Here is a 13,712-nt window from a genome sequence, read left to right on the forward strand (position 1 = left end):
GTAGAAATAGGAAAAAGGGAAAGTTTTTAAAGTAATTCGGGTTGTTTGTTTGCCTGATTGTAGGCGGTGTAACTGCTGGATGCCTATGGTGCTTCACAGGATTTTTATCATAATTTATCATGAAAGTTTCATTGAAAAGAATTGTTTTCATCAAGGTGCCTTCAAAGGTATACCTTCATTTCGTGATGAAAAAAGTCGAACCGACATTCTCTTACTTCTTTTAAACATCAGCGTTTTAATGATGCTATGGTAACTATATAAGGACATGCAGCCCCGCTTTGATCGAAATAACATTGGATTTTAAGGATCACTATCATGCCAGTGTATAGATTTGAAGGCGATGTAAACATAAACTGTGTAGGTTTTTTCATTCTGCCTAATAATCCGAAATCATAAAGGTTTACTCTCCCGGAACATGGCTTATTAATCGAGACAATCTATATTTGACCATAGAGGTTTTTGGAATAACTAAAAGAACACGCTTGCTCAACGCCATATTCCCACTCCTCATCCACGAAAAGTTTTCATTCGATAAGGTTTGTTAATCTGTCCTGGATAAAATCAAAATAGACTTTTTATACCGCTCTTTCTGCCTGCAACGTTGTGGATAGATTAGAAGGTAAAACTGATTATAGTCAATCACTGTATCTTAGATTACACGGTAACAATTGAGATAAGACAGATTGCTGATGTTTATCTTGGAGGGACACTTTTAGCATATTACTCGACGAATGCTAAGGAATTTTTCTCTCCATGTTCGAAAATGTGTTTGAGAACTATTCCCAAGAGAGATTTGCTGTTGCTTAAGACGATTGATTTTCCAGTAACGCAACTATTTATCTTAACACTTTCAGGGTGTTTCCCCAAGACTAGAATATTCTGTTAGTTCTGCTATCAAATGTCACCCAGCTTCATGTTATTGCACTTGCTGTGTAAGTCTGTATTTATTCTAAGTCAACTGTTTTAGTATTCTTTGCCACAGTGCTGCTGTTATGATCCGTGAGTTTACACAGTTTTTTTCTTTCTTTAAGTTTCAAAGTACATGATTTAATACACTTCTATTATAAATGATTATTTTCAAAATGATCTTAATTGAAAACTAGTTACCCTCCTATTTAATTAACAAAGGTAAAGTTAATAATATGTATTGACATATGTTTCTTACTTAACTTGTTAGTCAATATTTCACTCTGTAATACTTACAGAAGGATTAGAAACGTTTTGAGACTTTAAATCTTTATATTTTTTATATGGTTTGCATTTAAAGTAAGTATGTCAACTACAATAATGAACTTTGATCAATAAAGCTCGAGTGTCATTAAATTCAACCTCGATTTTTTAGTTGTACGCCGATTTCACTTGTTGTTTATGTCTTGTACAAGATTGAATATTGTACTTCAAAAATTTAAATGGAAACATTTCTTTCCGTAAACAACTTCCACTGCAGTAAGTGAGTGATATCCTGATTCAGTCACATACGAGTGAAATAAGATATTAAATGGTCGCTATCTTGAAAATTATTTCTAAATGATCAAATTTATACATCCTACTGGCGTTTGATATCATAAAGATATATTTTATGCACTAAATACTTTTTGTCCTTCCTACCAACGACCATGTAAATAGTAACGTCGTTAAAGTACACATGGTTGCGACAATAATGCTAGTACACCTCTGAAAAGACTAGAGATAAGAGCATAGCGCTTTAGTTAATAATTTATAACTTGATATAGTTAGCTTTTCGAAAAGTCTAATTACTTAAAATGTTAACTTATACATTTGCTAAAAACGCTCTTTTTTATTTGAATGTTAAATTTTAAGTTTTACTTTAAGCAATTATTAAACATCTGACTGATTTCTAGAAACACAGACTTACTTTAGGTGTACCAATGCATGCTTTCAGATTTTATACACAAAACAAAGTCGAAGACCAGAAGTTCTGGGCAACTATTGCTGAGTTGAAAAGTAATTTCAACCAAAAAATAGTTTGACCGCCTGAGAAATTTAACTGCCTTAATGTGTTGTCTGTGACTATTAGCTTCATTTCTGATAAGAAGCTAAACCACAAAGCGGTCAAATTTAATTTCAAGTTACGTTGTTAAATGCATTCATATAAACATTATAGAACCTTATCTTTCAGATATATTTACTTCGTAATGCATACATGGGTTTATTATTTGAACCAAAAATCAGTCTTCATACCTTCATTTCTAGTGGTAAACTGACGTAAATTTGTCAGTTGTTGTAGCTGAAGTTGTTATAGATGAGAAACCGATGAATAAGAAACTGTGGGTTCGGATTCTGCAACCTGGCAATACGTTTGTGTTAGTTCTCATATGGGAGAAATTGGCTTGAAAAGTACTGTTGAAATAAACTCTTCAGGTCGAAGGTATCCAGTCAAAAGCTAATAAATGACTTTTCAAAAATTTGTTAAATATTTTTACTTTTTCGTTTTATTAAACAAGAAGTAGTGTGTCAAGAGTCATTATGTATATCACGCCGCCAAATTACTTTCATTAACAATCACTAAAGTGTGTCTTTTATTTTTAGATGTCTTTACAAGCCATTAACACCGACGCCAAGTTATCATCGAGCCACAGTCAACAGTGCTTTGAGATGCCGTTATCCTGAATCTGATGGGTCTAAATGCATTGTAGCATCTGATACTGCTAGTCATATAGCGAAGTCACAAAGTGCTTCAAGAACCTCTAGAAGCCCAAAGAGAGTAAGGTTCACATTACTTTTGACTACCATCAAGCGCGTATTTTTATGGCATTTCAATGGAATAATATTCATCTATTAACATGTTTACTTTAATTGAGATAACCTGAGAATCGATTTTAGCCTTATCATGTAGTTAACATTTGTTCAGCAAAAAGATTAGTCTTTTGATTCACTCTGTTGTGTATCTGATTCTAAGGCTCTATTTTAGATTATTTCAATCATTTGTTTATAAACTTTTGGTTTTGTTTTAGGGGGCTAATGTAGATGGGCCATATTCGTACAGACCTCAGTGTCGACCAAGATCATTGTCTGCGCGTAGTCGTCAAAGTGAGTTATGTTTCGTTAACAATATTTACTATTGTTTCGTATACGTACACAATGTTACATTTAAATATATTATCTAAAAAACAATAGCATGAGTTCAGCAAAACTGGATCTGATATTGTCAAAATTTCTAGTGCAAGTATGCATTCATTGTACTAGATGTAACTGACTTTATTTTTTCAGTTATCAACGAAATGCTTGATAATTAATGCCGAATACATATTTATAAAAGCACTTGTTTTGCAATTTTGTCTAAAACTAAATGTATTCAAGGACAAACACTGGATTGTACATAGGTACTCAGTAAATGAAAGATATTGAAAAATACATCAAGACTATGGGCAATATTTAGAGGGGTTTATCACTGAAACAAACATTAAAACCAGTGATTTTATAATTATTATATCTATAAGTCAGTATATTAGTTAAAAGTATAGTAAAGTTAACTGTAAATATACATTATGCCAATTTTTCATACAATCACATGGTTTCTTATGGAATAGATTCAAAATATAATAAGTATGGAACAACGTAAACGTTGATATTTAGAGATGGATAAGATGCTGAATGTATCTTGTAAAGAATTTGTTGCCAATTTTACTAGTGCCTTTCAATGAAATCAAGGCTTTAGTAATGGATTAAAATAGAATTGAGTTTCTTATTATCATCTTAGGAGATACTTTTCAAATATTTGCTTACATTATATGTTAAAATCAAAGTGATAGTAAAGTGAGTAGTGTACTAAGGTAGTTTTGCATGCATATCTAAGGTTCGAGATTGTTAATATTCAAAGCTGCATCAGTAAATAGGTTAAAGAATAAACATATCGAAATGTTCAACTAAATGTTGTATACGATGCCAAACTAGTGATTTGATGTTGAATATCTAGAAGATATAATCTACCCGTATCGTCTTTTGATAACCCAAGGTCCAAGGGTGGATTCGTACTGCTGACTCTGCAGAGGTATGAAGGCATTGAGATGTTTCATTAAAACAACCAGCATAACAGCTATGCCGCCTTCCCACAAGAGGGAGTGAGTTTAGAAACGGTCAACTCTAAAAATGCACACCTCACCTTATCCCATGGATATCCATCTCCGACAGTAAGATCTCAACAAGTACGGAGCTAGCACGAAAATACTCACAAAAAAGTTGTGTGTGACCGACCTCAAGGAGTTGTCCCTCGAGGACTGCAGTGAAGTTCTCGCGTTGTTAAGACCACCCCTAAACCAATTTTGTTTTAAAGTACCTCCAGAAGAACCCTTCCACGGTGTGGTCAACCGAGAAGTGATAACCCCTCTCATACCTCTAACAACACTCAAGATCACTTTATTCACTGTCTTTTGCTAACTCTTACTTCAAGATTCTCTAGAATACGAATGGGTACAAGTACTCTTTTCGTCTTCTGAACTTCGTAAACAACAATAATACGGTGAAAGTGCAATGAATAGGACTTTCCGGGCAGTGTTTGTATGCACGTGGCTATGTGAGAGCATTTCGAGAGGGAGTGCTGACTCTTCCTACTCTGAGTCGTATCAGGGAATTTCGGGGGACACACAAATGTTCACAGTTTGGTGAGGCAAATTTCTTATTAAATTATTCGATGATTAACTGTCTTTAAACATAAATTTTCATTAAAAAACATTTCAGATTACAATGAAATTTCGGTAAGTTATATCATGATTATTATTATTATTTCATTATACTACTAACTTAGTATTGTCCTATATTTAGAAAAGTAAAGTGTATATTATGGAATTGAATTTGAAATGTGTAAAATAAACATCTATGTCAAAGTATCATAAATAACATTTCTTTCCTTTTTTTGTTGTTGATGAATCCAGTCAATTCAACCACAATCATTTCAGAATCTGGTACATATATCCATTGGTTTAAGTTGCTTCATCCTATCACCACACCACGATGTAATTACTAAGTTAGATACTTACTTACTTACGCCTGTTACTCCTGATGGAGCATAGGCATTCTCCAACCAACTCTGTCCTCCGCCTTCTTTTCTAATTCCATCCAATTCTTGTTCATTTTACTCATGTCTATCTCCATTTCCCGGTGTAATGTGTTCTTTGGTGTTCCTCTTTTCCTTTGGCTTTGAGGATTCCATGTGAGTGCTTGCCTTGTGACGCAGTTGGCTGCTTTCCTCAATGTGTGTCCTATCCACTTCTAGCGTTTCTTCCTTATTTCCTCTGCTGGAATCTGGTTTGTTCTTTCCCACAGTTGATTGTTGCTAATAGTGTCCGGCCAACGGATCTGAAATATTTTGCGTAGACAACTGTTAATGAACACTTGTATCTTCTGGATACTAAGTTAGATAACAGATTATTAAAGGTATTATTGGTATCAGAACAAGCTATGATCCATATGTAAAGAAATTCGAACACTTCACTTTTAACTTAAGGTTTAGGCTGATGATCTTGTTTTCAGAAGAACAATTAAAGCTTGACGACCAAATCATCCAGCTCAGAGAATAAAACTCTATTAAAATCATCCATCCACCTAAGTTAAAGTCAGTCGGTCAGCTGTAACGCTGGATCAGGCACATATATACATCGATTCAAGTTGCCATATCGCATTAGTATAGCAAGATGAACACCGGATTCATAGAGGTAGTTAAGTGAATGGTATAATATATAAAGAAAGATTTTATGTTAAGGTGTAGTACAGGAAGAAAGAACTAGTTCGTAGAAAGAAAGATATGAAGCGATTTTAATTTCATAGTTTAAGGGAAGACAAAGAGTGTATATACCTACGACATTCTGATCGATTCTGAGCCATGTCACACAGGGTCTCCAACAATTGATTACAATAGTCACGCGTACCCCAACCAAGTAGTCTGTATCTACCAACATGGCTAAGGTTAGGATTTAGTGACTTTGTGAACTGATGCCACGTTTTGGTTTGGCTGCTCCTCACTTTCTTCCAACCCCCCCCCAACATTAGTCAACATTGTGCCTCGTGTTAATCGGTGTTCAGGCATACGCAGCACGCGGCCCCAACTATCTCAGTCTATAAAGATTCACAATCTCATCTACTGATTTACCATCATCATTCCCTAATACTCTGCGATCCCACCTGAACTACAAATCTTCTTCACTATCTTAAAAGTTAACAGTTTTGTCGAACCCCAATATACAAAGAATAAATAATGAACGATAAAAATTCGTTTAATGATCATGAATCTAAATTGTTTGTTTGTTTGTTTATTTTTCTGGTTCATTTTAAACATACCATTATTGTAGTTGACATAATTCCACACTACAATATTATCATAATACCACCGTTTAACAATTAAAACTAAATACAAATCATATGACTGATACAATCTTTATTACCCATTCATTTTTAAGCCTGTTAACTCATTATCCACATGGGATCTACGTGAACGGACAATTCGAGATGCACAAGATCGCAGGTAATTTATTATTGTTATAGAAAACAAAAAAATAATGTACTTTAATGATTAATTGCATTATAAGTTCATTTATGTATGGAAGAGAAGATTCTATAGTGTTATCTCATCATTGGGAGAGGAGAAATAATCAATACCTAGACACCATGGTAACATCTTTTAGCTGGGTGATAACAATTCAGGTTATATATATACATATATATATAATAGGAGTTATAAGTGAATTGGATAGATAAAAACACTTAGTAGGCAATGTGATTTATAATTCTCTAAGATTGATTTAAATATTGTTAATTATATAAAACATTAACTGGCTTTTATCTTATTAAAGAGATATCATTTCAATGGTTGAAATCATGAGTCGATTGAAGCTAAACTACCAATGGAATGCTGAAAGTACTGAACGGACGTTTTGTCCTGTTGTGGGACTCCTCAGCAGTGCGTATACATGATACCACACCAAAGTGACTTGAACCCAATACCTTCAATCTTTTAGGTGAACGTTTATATTCTAGACCATTGAGTGAACATCCAATGGTGTAAATGTCTAACTCCAACTAATCTACGAAATTGAACGACACATCCAACATTGTCTTCAGTGAGTTGATATCTCACAACAGACCTGGTTGAATTCCATTGATCATTACTTCTCACTAGAAATCCAGGAAATTCCTCTTAAAGCCAATCACTAATAATCATTTATTGATTAATATCAGAAGGGGTTTTGTAGAGATTGTAGTAATTTCAATAGTTAGGATCATGAGTCAATTGAACCTAGACAACCATGGAAAACATGGAAGCACTGGATGGCACTTGGATGCGCACTGCTAAGGAGTCCTACAATAGGACGAAATGTTCGTCCAGTGCTTTCAACTTTTCCATGATAATCTAGCTTCAATCGACTCATGGCCTCAACCATTGAAAGAGATAGAAGTTGAATATGTTTTAACTCTATTAAGTCTAATTAGTAATTTCTTCAATCGTAGTAGATCAAAAGATATTCAGGGAAGGAGGGTTAATTCAATGCCTGATTCCTAAATCAGTCACAATCTCAGTAATTATGATAAAAATGATAATATTTCATGACTCTATTCAATAAATATCCTTCTATTTGCAATGAAGAATGCTGAAATAAAATTCCTATCTTCTATTGATTAAACTTGTGATTGATCAGAATCAATTCACAAGAAACCGGTGATTAAACAGTCATTCAAATTTCATCCTTAAGTGTCTATCACTAGTTGAGCTACTATTCCACCTTCCCTTTCTTTAGACATTTGTCGTTCTGTAAATTGATAGACAAGAAAGAAATCATATCAATCCCAATCAAAATTGTAATGATAGTAACCCCCAATGGAATCTTATAACTTCATGTTAAATTATTGGCATTTTTATATGAGTATATAAGTAATACAAGTGATTAATCTAAAAAAATTAGTTACTATGGTAACATCTAAATTACCAAAATTTACTAGGAAACTTACGCAATTAGAAACTAGGCAGTGCATATATTACCTTATCAGTTAAATATATGTTCTTTGTAAAAAGAATACCCAATTTAAACTGTAACATTGATTGAATATCATCTTCTTCATTGTTTTTTTTCTTTCTCTTTTTTTGATTCATTCTGTTACTATAATAACAATAATGTCCAGTGATCGTTATTGGCATTTGTATCGATTTTGGCAAAATGAATATGATCGATTACGTTTACAAAGATGTTGAATTAAACAAACAAAATTAATAAATGTTATGTTCTTCCTTAAACAAAGAACACTTTCCATTACAGATTACTACTACTACTATTATTATTATTATTATTATGATGATGATTGAAACTTAGATCTTATTATTTCTTTGACCATATTCACTATTCAAATTAGATTTGAATGATCATTATTTGACATATGAATATGTTTATTGTTTAAATTGTATGGTTGTCAATTCATGTCAGGAATTATTATAATGTCAGGTATTGAAGAGATTAGACTAGTGTTCACATTTTCATTATTTAGAGATATACTACTTAATTCTATGAATTATGTATGAATTATACTACTTAAAAAAGAAAAGATTTTCAAAACTTTATTCATGTATTTTTGTGTTTTTTTTTTTTTAGTTCTTTTAAACTTTTATTTTCTATATCTTAAACCATTTTATTGATATAATGTGCCTTAATTATATAAAACAATAAAAAGATGATAGAACATATAAATATACTACTGAAATCCATTTATTTAGTCAATTAAGTATTATATCAAGATTTATAAGAAGAAAAAAACGAAGATCATATTCCAATACAAAAACAACAACAACAAGAAGATTTTGAATGATCTAGTTCATATTTCAAAGAAAAAATCTATGGTATTCCTGTTATTTTTTTCAAATTTCATAATGATACTATTTACTACTTATTTTGTGATGTTTCAGTAGTATACATTTACAAAGGAAAATGTATATGTATATGTATACATCATTGAATGTATGAATTAGTAATGTTTTATTTATGATATTAGTGTATCAATCACAATAATAATAATAATAAAATATAAAGATTAGTTTCACAAATTTGTATTATTAATTCTTTATAAACAACATATATATAGGATTCTACTGAGTTAATCGGATGGAGTTTTGGGCGAGACTGTAAATTATGGACGAGTCAATCAGAAGCGTTTTAGAGATTTCAGGGTTACGGTCCCAATTTCAGTGCTTAATGCTAACGTACGATGGGTTCACAACGAATTTTTTACAAAACGTGATCATTGAGCAGCTACAACAAATAAAACGGCGAGACTATAATTTGCGGACGAATCGATAATAGATCTCGGATTTTAACGCGAGAGCCTTTAATCCTTTTGGTTAAATAAACTCCTGGCATTATAGCTTATGTCAGTTCGTGATGAAAACTCCATATATAATTCCTAATTAAGGCAAATTATGATAATTATTGCGAACTGGATAATAAAAGCACCAGTAACACTGGCTGCAGCCAGGTACTATAATATATACGGATGATTGGAGAGCGTACAGACTCCTACATAGGCTTGGTTATGTGCATCGTGTCATTATCCACAAGTAGCATTTTGTGAACTCAACAATCGGAGTGCACATTAACAATATTGAAGGTATGTGGTCGAGGCTGAAAGAGTTTTTGAGACTTCACCATGGCTTCGGATGCCGACTATTCTGTAGCCTCTACTGCATGCATTACGATTTAAGAACCTCTGAACCTCTTTCTAACCTTGACAAGTTTTTGAACCACGTATAAGAAGTGTATCCACTTTATTTCCATGGTTTTGTATAACATATTTTTACTCTATACTGACTGTTTGCTGATTGGCTAATATTTCACAAGGTCACTTAAGATTCGTTTAAAGATCGTCCATAAATTAGAGTCTCGCCGAGTTCTGATCTCTGAACTGGATGATTTAGTTGTGGAGCTTTCATCGTTCTTTTCTGAACGACATTATCGACTGTGAACCATATGTGAAAAAATCTGAACACTTCACTTCACTATCTAAAGTTTGTGCTGATGATATTGTTCAGAAGAATATTGAAAGTATTACAACTAAACTATTAAGCTTAGGAAACAAAACTCTATCAAAATCAATCACCTGAGCTACAAATCTTTCCTTCCATTTGGTTTATACGAAATTCTCCCTTTTATCATAATTGAATTAATGGAAAGGTACAGACAATTGAATGATCGATAAATATACATGATTAATAGAAACAATAATAATAATATCCACTTCATTGATTACCAACTGTCGTTAGTTACGGTAACGTCGTCACCCTAACAATAAAATATACAATTACGTGATAAACCACTTCGCATATCCATTGTACTTGATACTTTGATCTGGTAAAAAAGTAACGGACATCTTTTGCTTCGATGATCGATAGTCATAATGAAAAGTATCCTTACGATTGTGATATTAACATAATCGCAACTCTCTTACAATCAATTTAAATTATTATGATTTAAATTTCGGTTAAGATCTTATTCGAGCAGCAGTAGTAGCCTATCTATTTCTATGTACCGTTATGATCATCAAATCATATAGTAGACTCTAGTTGAAAAATGTTGATCGCTTAAATATTGCTCGATGTATTCAAACCTTATTATTAGCCTTTGTCTTACTTAACTACACCTTATTCCATTTGACCATAAATTCGCTTCTGTATTTGCTCTCATACACACATATTCTCCTCTCTACTTTAAATTCGCTTGATGTGCTGGAATCACTGGAAAGCCGTTTCGTCCTAGTATGGGACTCCTCGGCAGCGCGCATCTACGATCCCATACACGGGGCTCGGACCCGTAACTATCGGTCTCGAACGTAAATACTGAGCCTGTAGACCTCTGAGCCGGCATCCAACGGTGTTAATGTCTAACTTCAATCAATCTTCAGTATTACACGACCGTTCACCATTGTCTTCAATGAGTAACTGCCTCTACACAAGATGCGGTTGAACCCCATTGGTCACAACTTTGCACTAGAACTTTAGGAAACACCTCATAAAGCTAGTCACTAATGAGCATATGATGATTATTATCAGTGGATGTGTACTGCTGAGGAGTCCCATACTAGAACGAAACGGCCGTCCTGTACATCCAGGTTTTCCATGGTGATCTAGCTTTAATCGAATCAACTGAGGACAACCAATTATATTTGAACTCGATATTTTTGAATCACTTAGTAAAATCTGAGAACCATACATTAAAGACTCCATTTACGAAATATCAGTCAATCGTCCCAAACTTCATCGTTTTTTCGTTTCCATACCAATCATCTATTCATATGTTTATGTTAGATCCTTATTTATTCACAAATTAGACTAATCTTCAGATTGGTAGGTTTATAATATAGAGATTTCAAGTGTTATCTCCTTTTAACGGTTACATGTATTGTTACGTATATTGTCAATACTCATCTTAGTAATGTTTACTTGTATCATCCCATACAAGCAAACAATACTGAGTAAATTTAAACTTTGCTACATTACACAAGTAAGTGGCTATCAGAACTAAGTAACTAAGTGGATAACACGATGATGTTTGAAGCAAACAATACTGTGGGTTCAAGGCCTGAAGGGAACATCAACTCTAGGATGTAGATACATCCAATTGACGAGTACTAAATAGGACGAAACATCCATCCTTGATTCCATTACTAGCCGTCATTCATCTTCTCTTACAATATTCATTTGATTAAAATGATACACTTTACTAAAATCTTTGTACTTGGGCAAAAATGTACTTTTAATATCATGCAAAAAAAGACCCTGATGCAATGGAAATGATGAGCTATAATAATAAATTATACTCATTTGAATAATTATAAAGAAAAGTACTTTTTTCATCAAATTCAGGTCAATGAATCAAGTGTGGATGGATGGCTATCTTACAAAGTACAATATTAGGATCTTTAATTAGAGTGTGATTGGTAATAGGAATGAAATTATACAATAAATGACAATATACTGTGATTAGATGGTGGTTGAAGGTAGTCGACAGGAAACCCTGGATCCGGGTTTCGTGCTACTTGGCACTCTTCAGCAAGGCGTACCTGTAATCTTGAGGGAATTGGTGTTCGGTCGCGGCTCGTATAGCTCAATGGTAACGTCTCTGACTGTGAAGCTGGGTGACACGAAGTCGAATCCGCCAGGGAGCATCAGTTCCCTCAAGATTACAGGTACACCTTGCTGAAGAGTGCCAAGTAGCACGAAACCCGGGTCCAGAGTTTTCTGTCGACTACCTCCAACCACCATCTAATCTCAATATATAGTGCCCGCAGTGTCGAGTCACCTAGACTAGTGGCTACATTGCAATATGATCGATAGCATTCGATCTGCACTAAATAAAGACTAGACATGCATGACATTGATCGCCACCCAGTGATCAATCAATTGTGACAATATACTGTATCACACAACAAAATAATTCCACAGTTAGATGTAGATATTATAAAGAATTCATGTTCAGTATAATGTAAGTAATTCTTGAATATATGACTTCAGCTAGACGAATAATGAAACCAAAGAAATACTGAACATGTTCTGTGTTCGGAAATGCAAGCGCTCAGTAATGAGTACATACGACCTTTTCAAAGATTGTACTCAGGAGATTCGAACTTGATAGCGAGCGAGATCATAGAGTTACCATCTCATGACTTATATTTTTAACTTCAGTCAGTATACAACATTGATCCACTAGATGTATTTATCTTACTTCTAACATGATTGAATTCAATCGATTATAAAGTTTCGAATGAATCAGTTGTTCTATACATTCTGCTTTTCATTTGTCCCCTAACTAAAATTAAACCATGAAACGAATTATAGTTCAAAGAATGATAATATTATACATTAAATCAACAAACATTAGTACTTTGGTGAACGAGAACACAAGTAGGCACAATCGAATGTTTCTGAGACGCATCATCCCTTGTGGTCTGGTGTGTGACGAAATCTCAGCACGGATACAGAAGGCTCGACTAGCTTTTACCAACTTGAGTCATTTATGGAGTAGGTGAGATATCCGTTTACCAACCAAAGGACGAGTTTACTGACCATCAGTTTGTTTCGTCCTACTTTACGGCTGTGAAACATGGCCGGTAAGAGTAGAGGGTATTCGTGGGTTACTAGCATTTGATCATATGTGTCTTCAAAATATCGCTCGTATATCCTAGGACCACCGAGTAAGTAATGCAGTTGTTAGGAAACGGGTACTAAGTAACGATGGAAAATCAATTGATGAAGTAATGAAACTTCGTCGGTTGAGATGGCTAGGATATGTGTTACGTATGCCCAACCACCAACTTCTCCGACGAGCTATGTTTTATGGTGTAGGGATAGGTTGGAAGAAAGATAGGGGCGGCCAGACCAAAACATGGCACAAGTCCATGAAGTCGCTGACAAGTGGTCTGAGTCATGTTGGTAGGTGTAGACTATCTGGTTGGGATCTGCGAGATGATAGCAACCGATGGTTAGCGACCTTGAATGACATGGCTTAAAATCGTTTGTAATGGCACAAATAGATCCTTTCTTTGTGTTCTCCCAATTTCTAATCTTCTTAATTCTTTGTGTCCCTTTTTTTCTCTTTCCGAATTTGTTTCACTGGATCATACTGCCTGAATAACATCTTCAAACCCTAATGTTTCCGATTACTGCTTATACTTTTACTAACTCTACCACTAAGGGATTTGAATTGACAACTGCATCTCTGTGC

At 33.9% G+C, this 13,712-nt stretch overlaps 1 protein-coding gene across 1 annotated transcript; it reads left to right on the forward strand.

Annotated features, from left to right (window-relative positions):
* The first annotated feature begins 266 nt into the window (after nucleotides 1–266).
* Nucleotides 267–9,043, forward strand: MS3_00002560 (uncharacterized protein). Its single transcript, XM_051210154.1, has 11 exons — nucleotides 267–357; nucleotides 399–536; nucleotides 571–619; nucleotides 654–823; nucleotides 855–932; nucleotides 968–999; nucleotides 2,551–2,725; nucleotides 2,976–3,051; nucleotides 4,699–4,715; nucleotides 6,414–6,478; nucleotides 8,131–9,043. The coding sequence occupies exons 1-11, from the start codon at nucleotides 316–318 to the stop codon at nucleotides 8,198–8,200; spliced, it is 912 nt and encodes a 303-aa protein (XP_051070121.1). The 5' UTR covers nucleotides 267–315; the 3' UTR covers nucleotides 8,201–9,043.
* Nucleotides 9,044–13,712: the final 4,669 nt, after the last annotated feature.

Source organism: Schistosoma haematobium, chromosome ZW (genome assembly GCF_000699445.3).
Source record: "Schistosoma haematobium chromosome ZW, whole genome shotgun sequence".
Classification (NCBI taxonomy): Eukaryota; Metazoa; Platyhelminthes; class Trematoda; order Strigeidida; family Schistosomatidae; genus Schistosoma; species Schistosoma haematobium.